A 16,287-nucleotide genomic window follows, 5' to 3' on the forward strand; every position below is an offset into this window, starting at 1 on the left:
TACTTTCTACTTGCGAGCTCTGCAGCTGAAAGGACAATTATTATTATTATTATTATGTTTTCTTGTATATATTCATTTATAAAAGCAGTGATGTGTCTTTCAGCAGGGACATGCTGCTCCCACTCTTCCTCATCCCCCTCACACTATCTGCCTTTGTCTTCAGTGTTTCTGGTTGTCTGGCTGGACAGTCTTATCTGCCGTCAGTTTCGTATCTGTTCGTATCACAGTGAGATAGAGAGAGAAAGCGAGGCCTGTCAGTCCCACAGGAAACAGCCGGTGACTCAGAGCGCAGTTGTCTTCTAATTTCTGCTCTCTTGACCTCTGAACATATCTGCACATATCTGGGATGCCTGTGCTCTCCTGTTGAACAGCTGACTGACTCATACTGTACATCCATTTCTCTCCTGTGTGAAACAGACTTCACAACAGTGGCAGCCTCAAAGCAAATGGAGGATAGAGAAGAAGACGAAGTGAAGAAGGGAAGTGATTGGGTTGAATAGTGATTTAAGTTGCTGCTTAAAAGACTTAATCAAGACTAAGGCTATGTCTGATATCACTCCCTCCTTCACCCTTTCACTATTTATTATATACAGTAACACTCAATATGTAGTATATTATAATATAATAATATAATAATCTTTCATTCAGCTGTAAATTAAGACTTTTAGATTGTAAATCGTTTTAGATTTTTTTAGTTTTCTGTGCTATAATTACTTATTCATGTGTTGTGTTTATAAGCTTTCAGCCTTCGAATGTTTGAAGATTTGGGACAGTATTTTTCTGTTTCACTCTGCTCTGAGTGCATCTCTTGTTTTGTTCTTCCCAGTTTTTAAGTGGATCAATTAATTACTATATTAATGAAGTTATAGGTAAATAACACAGGCTGCTTTAGCTGGTTTGTGTTGTTCTGGTTTCTTAGTGTTGTCTTTTAAGCGAAGGTCTTGTCTGTGAGATATTTCTGGTATTTTCTGTCTGTTCAGCCTGTGATGATGGACTTAATCAGCTGCTCAGTCAGGGATAGTGGAGATGGGTTTGCATCATTACACCCTCTTTGTGAGAATCTGCATATTTTTGACTCGGAGGAGGATAGGTAACATTGTACTGCAGTAAATTATGTTCAGTTTTGTGTGCTGAGGCGTACTTATGTACAATATGGATACATTGAGAGGTTTGTAGTAACTGCGATATTTTACATTACCCTTAATGTTTTGTTATGACCTCGATGTCTTTTCTTTGTTTAGATCACCCAATACTTACCTGAACAGGTAACAGTTTCATTCATGTCAGGAGACTGTGGCAGTTTGCTCTACACCTGCAGCTTTTTGTTCTTTATTTCTGTTTCACTTTAAGCTTCCAGGTAATTTTCCTGAGGCTTATTTTTGCCTGTTGCCTTAATATTTATGTTAAGAAATACCACCTTTTGTGCACTTACTCCTTAATGACCTGCTTCTTCAACATCCTTTTAAAACTTTTCTGATGTAAACTGTCATCTTCCTGTTTGTGGCGTTGTGGCCAAGTCCCTCAGGGATCTCCTGTAGTGAGTGAAGGTACAACAAAACTATAACGATGAGTTTTTTTCATACAGTACAGCTCCTTAAATACAAATGTCGATGCAAAGCTTCAATCTTTAGGTGTATTCATTAAGAGAGAAGTGAGATGTGTTCATTGGCTGCAAACTTAATTCACTTTGGTTAGATTAAGCATCAGGAATCATCTTTCCTTTAACATCAGCCCCTTAAATTGGGCCTATGAGCTGCAGCTGTCAGGTTTAATATGTGATGTTCCAGAGGAAACTGCAGTGTGACATGATTTTTATTCTCAGTCACTTTAATATACATTAGAGTTAATGGGTGCTACGCTCCACAGCAGACTGTCTTATGTTCCCTGCCCTCCATGTTTTCCATATCTGTTCTCCCTTCTTTTGTCTGTCTCCAATTACTGTTTTATTAAATCCATTAGAGAAACCATCAGTTGTATAATTGGCCAATTGACATGAGAATCAGGCTTCTTATCAAGTTTCAAAACAAATATTAAGCTGAACTGGAAACGCAGTAAGTCCCTTGGAGAGGCATCATAACCGAGACCTACAGTTCACCCTCTCCTCTTCTCAATCTTTCTGTCTCTGTTCTTTATTTTTATCCTCTCTGCACTCCCCTTCACCTTATTTCCAGTTTTATTCCAGCATGTAGGGATGTGTACAGGTGTTATTCCTCTTCTTGTCACTCTTTCTCACACCTTTCAGGTGTCCATGTTTGTGTCTGACGTGCCCCTGTCCTAATTTTATCTTATTGGTGTAATCAATACATGAAGTAACAGATCTATTACAATCCTTTCCTCTATCCGTCCCGCCCTCTCTCACAAATACACACCCACATTACTGGCATCATTAAATTAACATGATGACTGTGTAGATGTAATTACTGTTGAATCAACCATAATCAGTGCCAGCCAAATAGACACACTGTAAGAACGGTACATGTTGTACTACTTTGGACATGTAGAGCAAGACCTTCTCTATTTTTGCCCAGCAGGTTTACAATCACCTAATCCCAGCTCTGGGAGGCAGATGCTTGACTTAAGTTACGCCACATTCATCCACTTTTCTGAAATCCTTTAAGTGACCATTTATTGCTGTGGATGAATAAATGTTTCAGAGGTGATTTCTCTGTTCCTGGCGAAGTACCACACAACCCAGCACAGCTGCCGCGTGGTCCCTGCAGCCAGTAGTTAGAGTACATTAAAATAATATATTTGTGAGGCAGCCGGTGCGTTTTGTCTCACTGGGAAATGTTTTGCCAAGTGTTGTTCGTATCGGCCTGGAGCCAGAGGAATGAATGCAAATTGTCCTTGTGATTGCATTTCATAGCCCAGGTGCTACTTCTGCAATATCAAAGAAATATATAATGAAGAATCTGCTATTAAACAAGTCAGAGCTGAAATTGATTACTCATAACCGTGCTTGGAAGGTGCAGCTTATGTTGGCACTTAAAGCAAGAGATCCTACTTTTCCCTCTGCTGTGTAAGTTACTATGCATCTAAAGTGAATCTGTTGTCTTAGAGCTAACACCTGTGCATGTCGGCTATGGTATGGTGTATTGCACATCTGCATCTAGGCCCAGTTTACATTTTATCGTTACATTTAAGTCATGAAGTTAAATGTGTGTGACTCATTAGTACACGCAATGGCACAAGCTGGGGCTAGTCTGTGACAAGACACAAGCTCCAGTCTGCTGCCTGAAAGTCCATTCTTCTATGCTCCACCTCCACACCCTGACTTTCTTCCTCACTGCAGAAAGAGCTCAGCACCTTGTGTTTCAGCACTGGGCATTGGTGTTAATTATACAATTCCTAGGGATGCGGTTACATATTATGCTATTTTATGATGCTCTTTGAAGATGCACCTCTTTAACTGCCCTGACTGTACATCTAACTAATTCTCTTTCCACACTTTTCTCCTCTGACTCACTTTCACCATGACCTATTGTGTCCAAATAGTTTCTTTCTTCCTCCCTCCTGCTCTCCCAGTCAGTGCTCTCCCTCCCTTTCCTGGGTGGGAGTGTGACGTAGCTGTTGTTGCGTCACCACAGGAACAGTCCAGGCAGCAAGGACATCAGCTCCTCATCTAACCCCTCTCTCTTTCATGGACACTTTTCACAGACGCAGCAACATTTCCTTTTCATAGGTGGTAAAAAAAACACATGATGTCCTCTTTCACCTGCTAGCTGAGGAAAACAAAGAGCAGTGAACAATGTCTAGTAAAAATATGTTTTCTTTCCTTTCACTGCCAAACACTGTCCACCCTTGGCTGCTATATGTGCTAACATAATGTACTGCAGTATTACATACACAGGGATCAGTGGTGCATTGGGTGAATGCTGATCCTGTGGAAAGAACTGGCCAGTGTGGGCTTTTTGACTGCACCGTCAGATGAATAGGGTTCAATAGGATTTGGATTTGTCTTGAAAGGGCTAATGGAGACTCGATGAAATGGCTAATGGAGCTGTGCTCAGTCTGTGACTTTCCACCTTAGTTTTTGGTGTCGGCAAACCTCAGTACAAACTGACAGACTATGGCTGCCAATGTCAAAAAGCAAATGTGGACTAGGAACTGTGGCTCGGTTACCACAACACACTCCTTGATATTTTTAATGTGTGCCATTAAGTGTCTTTGCTGCTCATAAACACTGCATGAGAATGGAGAACAAGCTATTATTGTTACAGATAGTGACAGGAAAGATAATTTCTCATTAACACTCCATCCATCTTCTAAATCTGAAGTCATTAGTTACAGGTTTGGCTTTTCTAAGTTGTATCTAATCATGTCAGGTTGCTACAGATGAACTCCATTGAAGTCCTAGGCATGTCTCATATTAATTATTATTAATTATTCAAAGGTCACAGGATGCACCTGACCACAGGGTGTCACAGCAAAGGGTATGAATAGTTTTAGAAATGAGAGATCTCAGTTTTAATTGTATTACATTTGCAGAAATATCTAACTCAGGTTTGCTCATTATGCATTCCTCACTGTCAGTCACTGAAGAAAGGATAGTTTTATCCAATACTCAGTTTTTTAAATTATTTGTACACTTTCTTGATTTTGATCACATTTTCAACATACAGTATGTAGGCATGTATCAGAAAGCAACACATTTGAGACTGTAACTTTGGATAAAACCATCCATCTATTTGAATCAATGGCATGTTTCTGGGGTTAGTGTAATCCTTTCACTGACAGCTCGACCTTTAACATCTGGAGTCATTAATGTGCACTCATGCTTCTGGGAACTCTACAAAGAACAAGCATAAAAGAGCAGAAGAGGTTTGTAGCCCCAGAGGACGTATCTTAAAGTTTTAGCCAGTGGGACTGCAGCGAGCCATCTGATACTCCGTGTATTACCCAAATGCTCTCCGACTTAAATTGAAATTATAGCTACAGTAAAAGTTAAATCAACTGTCCTGTTTAGCTAGCTAATGGCTTGCTTTCCACATGTTAATTTGCAGTGCACTTAACTCTTGCAATGCACTGATTAGCTTAACTAGCTGTTCAGTTAGGTTTTCATGTAGGTGTTGAGTCATCCTTTCTTGCATAATACAATGCACAGTCCTCAGACAGCTGTGAAGTATAACACTGGTTAAATGAATTGTTCAGTTGTTTGACATAGAATTTCTACAGGAGAACTGCTGGCAATGCTAAAAATAAGGTTTTCTTTGATTTTCTTTAGATTTTCCTCACTTGCATCTTATTTTCCTCAAAGTGAGATGCAAGAAAGACATGAGAAAAGAGAAATATAAAAAATATCAGTTAATTAAAATGAGATGCCTTGGCTGGTCGGTATAGAGCAGTGCAGCAATGGAAAAGCAGACAGTGTTCATTCTTACATAACTGAACCTACTTACTGTCTGAATCAGAACAGAAGTAATTTAAGGCATATTTTAGTAAAAAAAAAAAAAAATGGCTATATGGCTATATCAGAGAGGAAATTGTGGTCGCCTTTTATCCACATACTTAAATCCAGGAAGGACAGTACTTCAGCCTAATCAATTTACTGTGCAATTGTAAGTGAATGATGAGAGCTGATGACATTAAGAACATTTTGTGGTCATAAACACAAACATATCAACCTTGTTTATTCCCCATTTTATCTCCTTCTGTCCAGGAAACAGGAGCTGCTGAACATCTCCACCGTCCCTCTGGGAGAATGTCCCCCGTCACCCCCCCGCACTGCACCACCCAGCATGAAGGTAGGGCGCACACACTCATTTATTATGCATGTGCACACATACACATGTATAGACAAACATAGACATAGTTTGCCTTTTTAAAATATATTGATTCTGGTTATCCTCATTGAGAAATCCCTTCAGAAAAAAAGGTTTTCAAAGACAGAGACAAACTGGATTTACATAAAGCAGAGAAATGTTTTTACAGGTGACGTTGCTAATTTATGTCAAAACATCTGTTACAGTTGTAATTGATCTACAACTGTGAAAATTCAATTTATATTTGTCCATTTATCTGTTTTGAATAAATTAGCAAAATACCTTTTACAGTTTTGGTTTTTATCGGTGAGATGTTTAAACAAAATTTAAATTAGGGCCTCTATTCAAGTGAGATTTTATTAATGTTTTTATTTCCCTCAATGCACAACATTTATTTATAGTTCTGGTATGTATTGGACTCTTTTGAACGTATTTTGATATTTAATTTAAAAAAGAGAGCTGCATTTAGGTCACCCTGTGGTGTAGATGCTTAGACCAACTACAGTAAGAAGTTTTATTCTCAGGTTAATGGTATTCTGTCCAAAAATGAAGTTGAGTCAAATCAAAACTGTCTCCTCAAAGGAAACTCTGGCCAAAGCTGTGACTTGGCAAATTGGAAAAAAAATATTGGCGCAAAACCAAACTGAACGTTAAATTAAATCCATCAGACTGTAGAGGATCATTTCTCTCAGGTGTTGTCTCAGTGAATTCATTTAGTGATATGTATTTCTGCACAGAGGAATCATTTTTTACTATTTCTATGAGCTTGAGTGTGATGTTTTCAGAGAGTCATTGTTCACACTGCATTAGACTTGTAGTATGATAAAAGATGGGATATGGTTTTCAGGAAGGAAGATTAGCGATGTAAAACACAGGTAATGAAAACTTGCTCTGTGCTTCTGTTAAAAGAGACAAAGCTGACTGAAAATCTGGTCAGACCAAGACAGGACAAAAGACATGCAAAAACGGGCAAATCAACATAAATAATCACGTTATATGAGAGAGATGTAACTCGACCAGAGGATATGAATTGCCTTCTCAATGTGTGGCTGATTTCTGGTAATTATCAATCACCAACCCACAATTTTGCTGGGAGCCGAGTGGTCTAATGGTCACGTATTCATCATCCGTGTCACACTGGTGAATTGTCCACATCAAATGCATCAATCTGTATGAGAGACATAAACGGTGTGAACAAACCACAGAGGATTCTGCAGCTTAGAAATGAAACACTGACAACAACCAAAAACATATTCAACCAAGTACACAGGGTGTGCCTGGTGCTACTCATTTTGTGGGGATGACCTGGGATTAGGCAGGTAGCACTTACAGTTGATGTTAATGATAAGTCTCCAGGTAATTAATGTCAAGGTAGATAATAATTTAATAATAATTTAATCCTGTTTAAATTCAAATCATCAAACTAAGGTTGGATACGTATGATAGGTTTGGGTTGTGGTTAGAATAAGGCTTAGTGGTTACGTTTGAGGTTATATAATGTCCCCTGAAGTGATTGAAGTATGACTGGGTGTGTGTTTGTGTGTAGAAACACACACACTGGAATGACCTGTTTGCCACATGACTTGACTTTCCTGTTTAAGCTTTAGATTTTTAAAAGGCAAATTAGAGATTATTGTCCAGCCAAAGTGTGTGAGAGGGAAGTCATTTTCTAAATGTAGAAGAGGGAGAGAGAGACGAGTATGAATAAGAGGAAGAAACAGACACAGTGAGCTCAGATGTTGTAGCAGCCGTTGCTAAGGTAAGTCTGTATTTTGACACAAACAGCAGCCTCTACCCAGAGTCTCTTACTAAAAATGAATATACTTTTCAGATGTATGAAGCGTGTGGCTTCGTGTTCACTGTTTGATGTATATGAATTCACTAATTACAATTGCATGTTGTTTTAAAAAATGATATAAAATTGACATAAAATTGACATTGACAGTTGTTCACAGTTGAGCAAAGTCAGCAAGTTGTACAGCTTGATGCCGTATTTATAGCAGATTTACTCCCACGTGTGCAGCACATTACACAAACCCAGGGGCCAAGCCGAAACCATATTGGCTCAACTACTAAAAACAGATGAGTGTCAGTGCAAATACTGTATGTTCCAGGTATTTGAGCTGTGCTGTGAGGATACTGCATGTGTGTTTGTGACTTACTGTACATCTGATAGCTGAGAGGTCAAGATCGCCGGCTCAGGTCCATCCCTTCATCCACACCGACCAAAGGACTGTAAACACAAAAAAAAAAAAAAAAAAAGAAAATTTAAAAAGAATAATGATGAATTTGCCTTTCCCTAATTTTAATCAATGTTTTTAGAAAAAGTTAGATTCTTTAATAGTCATTTAATCCGTCTAACATTATAAGACTATCCCTGTCTGGCTTATACAGTTGTCAGCTGACTATGTTCATGACACTACATGAATATGTGTGAATTCTAGCTGCCAATGAATCTGTCTGTCAGTCTGGCAGGCAGGCGGCCGCTATAATCTGCCTACGATCCGTGGTAACCCCAGTGGGTTGTCAAGGGAGATAAAAGCTGTTGTTGCTGGGCCAGTTAGAAAGAGACATAAAGAAAAAAAAGAGATGAGGACTAAGAGAAAAGGGGAAAAGGTTAAAAAAAAAACAGACAAATATGAGACACAATAGAAAAATAAAGGTTAATGAGGGTTAAAGAGGGAGAAGATGCTAGTACTGTGTAATAACAGACGGGGTAAAGTACAAGGACGCCAAAGTGACAAATAGAGACGTACTGTTTTAGATTGACAGCGAAACAGAAAGACAGATAGGTGTCTCTTGTCCTTGCTGTCGTCTGGTGACTGTAGGGGATACACCTGATGATTGAACACACTGTCAGCACTGCAGGAGCCCACTCACTGTCAGCACTGCAGGAGCCCACTCAAACACTTGCTGGATGAGCTGCATCACTGTGTCTTTTAAAGTGTCACGGTCAACGGTTAGTGAGGATGTGTCGCTCACACTTTCATAGATTAAACTAAAAAAAAAATAAATAAATAAAGCCATAGACGCTCTGCCTAATACATTGCTATCACCATTAGTGCGCACACACACACACGCACACACACACACACACACACACACACACACGCACACCATGCAAACGTGGTTGTTTGAGAGCACGTGTAGACTCCCAGATCCATGTAACAGATACAGACAGCTGTTCTTATGGTTGGTCTGTTCGTCTGGCGCTGACTCTGCAGGTCCAGGCCCAACACTGTATCAGCTTACAACACTTTGAACAGGTTAATATTAACTCATTGATAAGTTATGCGTGTGTGTGTGGTTCTGTCGGTAGAGGGAGTGGTGATGATAGATTTATAGGTTTTCATAAAGTGCGGGGAACCAGTGTAGAGAAGAAGCATTTGTGTTTATTACAGCGGTGGTTCTCAAATGTAGTCAAGTATAAAGTTTTTCACTGCTAGAATAAGGAGATTTAAGCAGCTATAAAACACACGTTAAACACCTTTCCAGACTTTCCTGGCTGCACAGCTACAGTTCAGTGGTAAGGTATTTATTACGCAGACCCTTTTGCTTAGTATTTTATGGTGCAGCATGACTGGTGAAATTCTGAGCCTGATGCATGTTGGTGTATGTTTTTTTTTTAATTGGCTTCATTGAGATTCAACAACAGTGTATTCTGTATTAATATGGAGAAACATATGGTGGGCTTAGCATTCATTTCTTAACTAGACTTTTGGTGCCAGGAATTTGCATATGACCTGCTAGTGAGTGTTATACGTGCACACCAAGTTTACTCACGGCCTCAACCATTCCAGTTTTCACACGTTATATATGTGCCAAACTTAAATCGCAAAGATGCAAAGTACCAAGACCATTATCACCTGCTGCTGTGAGCTTGTTTATATGACAAAGTGGAAGCCCTGGGACCGAGGATGTGTGAACACACTCAAAGATGCATGTGTATATGTAAGTGTGCGTCAGTGTGTGTATGTTGCTTTCTGAGGAAGTGGCTCCTTATCAGTGTGTGCATGTGGGTGTGAGAAGCTGCTGGGAAAGTCTCTGCCCTGCCCTGCCCTCTTGACACGTTTACATTGTGGAGGGAAGCTATACACTGTCAGCATGAATTACTGCTGTCAACACTGATGTTACTGTTGTAAGTGTATCTTAGGGTGTATCTTAGGGTCACCTAAAGGGTGATAAAAGAGTTGGTTACTGCCTAAGCATGTGGTAAGTGTAGATTTTGATGTTCTGAAGGTCAAAGTGCAGCAGTGCTAGAACATGTTTTCTATGTTTTCTTATTTTCTGTCTGCTTCCTTGTGTTTCAGTCTGCAGAGTTCTTCGATATGCTGGAAAGGATGCAGGTAAGAAATCATGAAACTTTTTTTTTTTCCTGTGAGTCCAGTTTCTTTCTTCCTCATTTCACCATTTCTGTTTCCCCATTTGTTTCTCTCGAGCTGTGACTAACATTGTACTACTGAGCATGTTTGTTCTCTCACTGGCTGAAAGTTTGAAAGTTTGAACTGAACATACTGTGATGATGGTGTCTGTCCTCTCCCTTCTTCTTCTCTGACCACAACCACATTTAGTGAACACAAAAGATGAGACAGACACTGATGACTCACTCAGTGTAGGTCAGCCTGCTGGGTTCGTTCTGTTTGCTTAGATTGTATAGCGGGCATGCTGGGAGCAGAGAAGTACGGGTCTGGAAAGAGCTGGACTAGCATAACTTTTTTCTCCTTCTCAGTATGATCACATTGATTTTTCTTCCTGAACAAAGTCTGTCTCAGTCTTTCTGTATGCGACCACCTTGTGTCCTCTACGGGCTACTGTGTGCACAGGCTCTGACTAGTCTGAGGACAGATGGGGGTATAAAAAGGCAGAGGAGGAAGAGAAAGAAGGTGGTGGGGTGGGGACGCAGTGAAAGGCACAGAAAAAGAAAGAGGTAGAAATACTCAATATTAATCAGTGATACTGAAAATGAAAGTGAAGAAAAGTGCTTCGGGGGTGAGAAGGTCAAAATGTTCGAATTGTAAAGTGTAATTACTAAAAATGCTCACTGTCATGCAGTTAATCATATCAACTGAGATATTTAAAACTCCAGTAGAGGTGACGTAACAAGTCATGTCTCCATAGTTATAATGATTGAAATATGCTGTACATTAGTAAATAATTTAAATGTACATACAGTGGGTACGGAAAGTATTCAGACCCCTTTAAATGTTTCACTCTTTGTGTCATTGCAGCCATTTGCCAAAATCAAAAAAGTTCATTTTATTTCTCATTAATGTACACTCAGCACCCCATCTTGACAGAAAAAAACAGAAATGTAGAAATTTTTGCAAATTTATTAAAAAAGAAAAACTGAAATATCACATGGTCATAAGTATTCAGACCCTTTGCAGTGACACTCATATTTAACTCACATGCTGTCCATTTCTTCTGATCCTCCTTGAGATGGTTCTGCTCCTTCATTGGAGTCCAGCTGTGTTTAATTAAACTGATTGGACTTGATTAGGAAAGGCACACACCTGTCTATATAAGACCTTACAGCTCACAGTGCATGTCAGAGCAAATGAGAATCATGAGGTCGAAGGAACTGCCCAAGGAGCTCAGAGACAGAACTGTGGCAAGGCACAGATCTGGCCAAGGTTACAGAAGAATTTCTGCAGCACTCAAGGTTCCTAAGAGCAGAGTGGCCTCCATAATCCTCAAATGGAATAAGTTTGGGACAACCAGAACTCTTCCTAGAACTGGCCATCCAGCCAAACTGAGCAATCGTGGGAGAAGAGCCTTGGTGAGAGAGGTAAAGAAGAACCCAAAGATCACTGTGGCTGAGCTCCAGAGATGCAGTAGGGAGATGGGAGAAAGTTCCACAAAGTCAACTATCACTGCAGCCCTCCACCAGTCGGGGCTTTATGGCAGAGTGGCCCGACGGAAGCCTCTCCTCAGTGCAAGACACATGAAAGCCTGCATAGAGTTTGCCAAAAAACACATGAAGGACTCCCAGACTATGAGAAATAAGATTCTCTGGTCTGATGAGACCAAGATTGAACTTTTTGGCGTTAATTCTAAGCAGTACGTGTGGAGAAAACCAGGCACTGCTCATCACCTGCCCAATACAATCCCTACAGTGAAACATGGTGGTGGGAGCATCATGTTGTGGGGGTGTTTTTCAGCTGCAGGGACAGGACGACTGGTTGCAATTGAAGGAAAGATGAATGCGGCCAAGTACAGAGATATCCTGGAAGAAAACCTCTTCCAGAGTGCTCAGGACCTCAGACTGGGCCAAAGGTTCACCTTTCAACAGGACAATGACCCTAAGCACACAGCTAAAATAACAAAGGAGTGGCTTCGGAACAACTCTGTGACCGTTCTTGACTGGCCCAGCCAGAGCCCTGACCTAAACCCAATTGAGCATCTCTGGAGAGACCTGAAAATGGCTGTCCACCAACGTTCACCATCCAACCTGACAGAACTGGAGAGGATCTGCAAGGAAGAATGGCAGAGGATCCCCAAATCCAGGTGTGAAAAACTTGTTGCATCATTCCCAAGAAGACTCATGGCTGTACTAGCTCAAAAGGGTGCTTCTACTCAATACTGAGCACAGGGTCTGAATACTTATGACCATGTGATATTTCAGTTTTTCTTTTTTAATAAACTTGCAAAAATTTCTACATTTCTGTTTTTTTTCTGTCAAGATGGGGTGCTGAGTGTACATTAATGAGAAATAAAATGAACTTTTTTGATTTTGGCAAATGGCTGCAATGACACAAAGAGTGAAAAATTTAAAGGGGTCTGAATACTTTCCGTACCCACTGTATATCTGCTTACATGGCTCTGTAGTGCATCCTGCTTATAAATAGTGGGATTTAGAGGTAACAAGTTAATTTCATGCAGCATTGCCTGAACACAACATAAAACGAAAGTGAAGTTTCTTCCCTCATACAAAACCTCTCATTTTAAATAAAATATGTTTTCCTAAAGGATAATTATATAATATTCTTTATCTTTTTAATGTCAACAAATTCCATGAAACTACTAAAGCCAACAATGATCCTGTCTGTGTCTCCAAGGCCTGCAGACTGTAGTTTAAAGAGCCCCATGTTTATCTCAAAACAAATAAAAGAAATTCATTCATTTGCTCCTGAAAATATTTTCACTAGTTCCCCGTTTTCTGGTCATGTTAACACTGCACTTCCCAGCTGTTTTACTTAGCTTTTTAAATAAAAAAAATAAAACTATATCTGTGACTCATTGCTAAAGATTTTCACCTTCAGTATGAAGAAATGGGTTTGAAGCAACACAGACAGTGCGAGGAAGCTATAAAGTTTTGAGAGACCTGCAGTGTCGGCTTTGCCCTTTTCATGTGATTTGTTGAGAAGAAGAACATTAAAAAATAACACAGGCCTTGACCTTAACTTTTGAATCATGATTTAAGTGGAGAAGTGGGAGATGCAGAGCTGCAGACTCATGGTGAGACAGCGGGCCGTGCAGGCTGAAGTCATCAGCGGATTTATTTGGAAAGTGTAACTTATGGGTGACAGCCAGACAATGCAGAGTCACACACAGAGTGAGAGAGAGAAACTGTGCATGTCATTCATCTTCTCTGCACCTCAGTTTGTGTGGATCCGCTCTCTTGAGCTCTGCCACCTGTAACTCCACATTTGAAAGTGCACTTCAAAGCTGTAATCTAGGTGGTGCTGAAGAAGGTCACATTTTTGATCTCTATCTCATCTTTCCTCAATCTTTATGTCTTCCATCTCTTCTCTCCCAACCGCACCCCTTTCCACCTCTCCCTCCTCCCTGCTCTTTTGTCCTCTCTTCATTTTTGTCTCTTTGTCTACGGCTGAAAATTGAAACCTCTTAAGAGCGTCTTTGTGATCAGTCTTGTATTGTTGACAATGACTCCCCAGTGGCTGTAACAGCTGCTCCATCAATATGTTCTCAGACAGACACACACCACTACAGAGTCAACTGAGATGTGTGTGTGTGTGTGTGTGTGTGTGTGTGTGTGTGTGTGTGTGTGTGTGTGTGCGTGTGTGTGCTTGTGAGTGTGTGTTGCGGTACATGAGTCTGTACTTGTACTGTCCAAATGAATGCTGATTGATTCTTGATGATGACTAGGGTCATTAGAAGTAATGGCAGTGATGTGTATGTTCAGCACTCCTAATCTCTTCACATACATTTATTTCCTCACTCCTGTGTTCAACTCTTCCACTGGGCTTATACCTCAATTAACTCCATGTCTGTAAGTTTGCCTTTTCTGCATATATGCCAAACACTGCAGACTGGAAAAGGCCTCAGTCTGTGCCTGGATGCTGCTTTGTCCTAACAAATGGTAACAACAAATGTGGAAAGGAAGATTTATCATGTCTGCAAGCTGGATTTAGAGAAAGAGGATGACTAAGTGTCTGTATTACCTATGTGTGTTTGTGTGTGTGCGTAGAAAGGTGCATTAGCATGTATGACTCACTCATTTGTCATCTAGTAACAGAGACAATGAAGTCAGAAAATGAGAATGTCATGTTCTAGGATGATGTTGCAAAAAAAGAAAAAAGAACTTGCTTTTTGACATCCAATACTTTTCTACCCTCACGCTGCGTACGGATATTAATAAGGTCCCTAAAGCTGAAGAGACCAAAAGATGGAAGGTGTGACTGAACACACACTTGTTCATATCATCTTTAATGATTGCATCAGTTCGTGTCACTATGTCTCCCATGTCTCTGCATGTTTTTATTCATCACTGCTTCATCACACGTCCTGATTTGCTCTGTGGTAGTCTGGTCTCAACTGTCCCTTCATGAGTGACCCTGAACACCCCTGTAAATACTTTTCAATTTTTCTCAGGCCTTTTAAACTATAAAATCAACAGCCTCCTGATCTGATTGATTGTAAGCTGAATGAACTCCAACTCTCAATTGATCCTCTCTGGCCTGCCAGTAACCTGACTCCTGCTGCTGCAGAATATTAATGACAGGCTGAACGTACATTGCGCTGCACTCCTGGTGTTGCAGATGGGCCTCAGCAGTATTTAGAGGTCAAACGCACAGGAGCTGTGCTATGCTAGCAGACTGCCAAATGACATCAGGCTCATAACAGCCTTAATCCCAGGGGCTACTAAATCCAAATAGCTCTGACATCACCAGGGAGTGACACACCCTCATTGATGTTTCCTGATGATTGTGCGTTTCACGGTGTTTCATCATTGCCTGTAAGTTCATTTGGCATAATAAGTTGTGCTTCTCCTCTGTTTCACTTCTGTGTTTGTGATGTTGCTGTATCACCATGGTCAAAGTCAGTCAAATTCAATTATGTTAAAATGACTCGTTTTAATGTTGTGTGTGTGTGTCCACTGTTTTACAGGATGACTACATCCCCTACCCACGGATAGAAGATGTGAGTCATTTCTCACTTGAAATACACGTTTACAACCTAGTCATGTGTAAACCATTAGCTTGGTGTTCCTGACCATAGATGGAACTTTTAAAACTGAAGTTTGCATTTTTTATTACACCCAAGTTCCTATTATCACCTGATTGTCAAGTTTGGTGTAATTCACACGAGCTAGAGTTATTATATTTTATTTCCAATTTGTTTCTGTCTCCCTCCCTTCTGCTCTCCTGGTAAAGGTCCTGGAGAAGGGTGGTCCATACCCCCAGGTAATCCTGCCACAGTTTGGGGGTTACTGGATCGAGGATGTGGAAGCTCAGGCAGGGACCCCCTCCTCCTCAGAGTCCAGTTTCTGTGAAGAGGAGGAAGGAGGCGAGGGCATGAGCCCTGGTGGAGGCCACAATTACCGCTTGGAGTGTAACAGCACAGCCCGCGCCTACCGCAAACACTTTTTAGGCAAGGTTAGTTTCTGTGTGTGTTGATGTCCGTTTCATTGGTTTCTAGCAGGTGAACTCTGTTAACGTGTTTGACCTAGAACTGTTCTCTCACACAATGTTTTCTACAATTACACAACCAGGAACACATGAACTACTACTGCACTGGCAGCAGCATAGGCAACCTCATCATGTCTCTGAAACACGAGGAGGCTGAGGCACAGGAGTTTCTACGCATCATGCTTAGGTACAATGAGAGAAATGAAATGTACCAGCATCATTTGTAGTAATTTGAGGTATTCCTTTTGTCCAGCTGAAAAAAACTGTATGTCTCCCATGACAAATAGCATCGCTAATATCGATCTGTCCAGAGCGTACCCTGCCTCTGGTCCACTGTCTGCTGGGATTGGCTCTAGCCTGACCCCTCTATCTATACCACTTACTGGATAAGTGATACAGATAATGGATGGTTGAATATCCCTAATATTGAGTTTCACCCATTCACGAGACAATATGTGACAATAACACAATGTGTCACAATAACCAGCCATCACAGAGAGGGGGAGAGACAATAACAGTAATACTTGTTAAGATATTTCAGTCTGGACCACAGAAGTGGACCAACTTTTTCACAGACCAGAACATAGTCTTAATAGGACTAAGGTATAAAAACCACCTGCATGGATACAGCCTCTAATAACATAAAACAGGTT

General features: G+C 40.5%; 1 protein-coding gene across 4 annotated transcripts in view; it reads left to right on the forward strand.

Annotated features, from left to right (window-relative positions):
• rap1gap2a (RAP1 GTPase activating protein 2a) overlaps window positions 1-16,287 on the forward strand; it is a 61,690-nt gene that overhangs the window by 35,479 nt on the left and 9,924 nt on the right. For 3 of the 4 annotated variants that reach the window (XM_026319882.2, XM_026319873.1, XM_026319901.2), the window contains 5 exons: window positions 5,660-5,744; window positions 10,073-10,108; window positions 15,114-15,146; window positions 15,380-15,601; window positions 15,718-15,821. In XM_026319882.2, coding sequence (XP_026175667.1) covers window positions 5,660-5,744; window positions 10,073-10,108; window positions 15,114-15,146; window positions 15,380-15,601; window positions 15,718-15,821 — 480 coding nt within the window. Of the gene's footprint in view, window positions 1-5,659; window positions 5,745-9,839; window positions 9,975-10,072; window positions 10,109-15,113; window positions 15,147-15,379; window positions 15,602-15,717; window positions 15,822-16,287 lie in introns of those variants that run through there. The other variant, XM_026319891.1, reaches the window with a different exon arrangement.

Source organism: Mastacembelus armatus, chromosome 13, assembly GCF_900324485.2.
Source record: "Mastacembelus armatus chromosome 13, fMasArm1.2, whole genome shotgun sequence".
NCBI classification, from domain to species: Eukaryota; Metazoa; Chordata; class Actinopteri; order Synbranchiformes; family Mastacembelidae; genus Mastacembelus; species Mastacembelus armatus.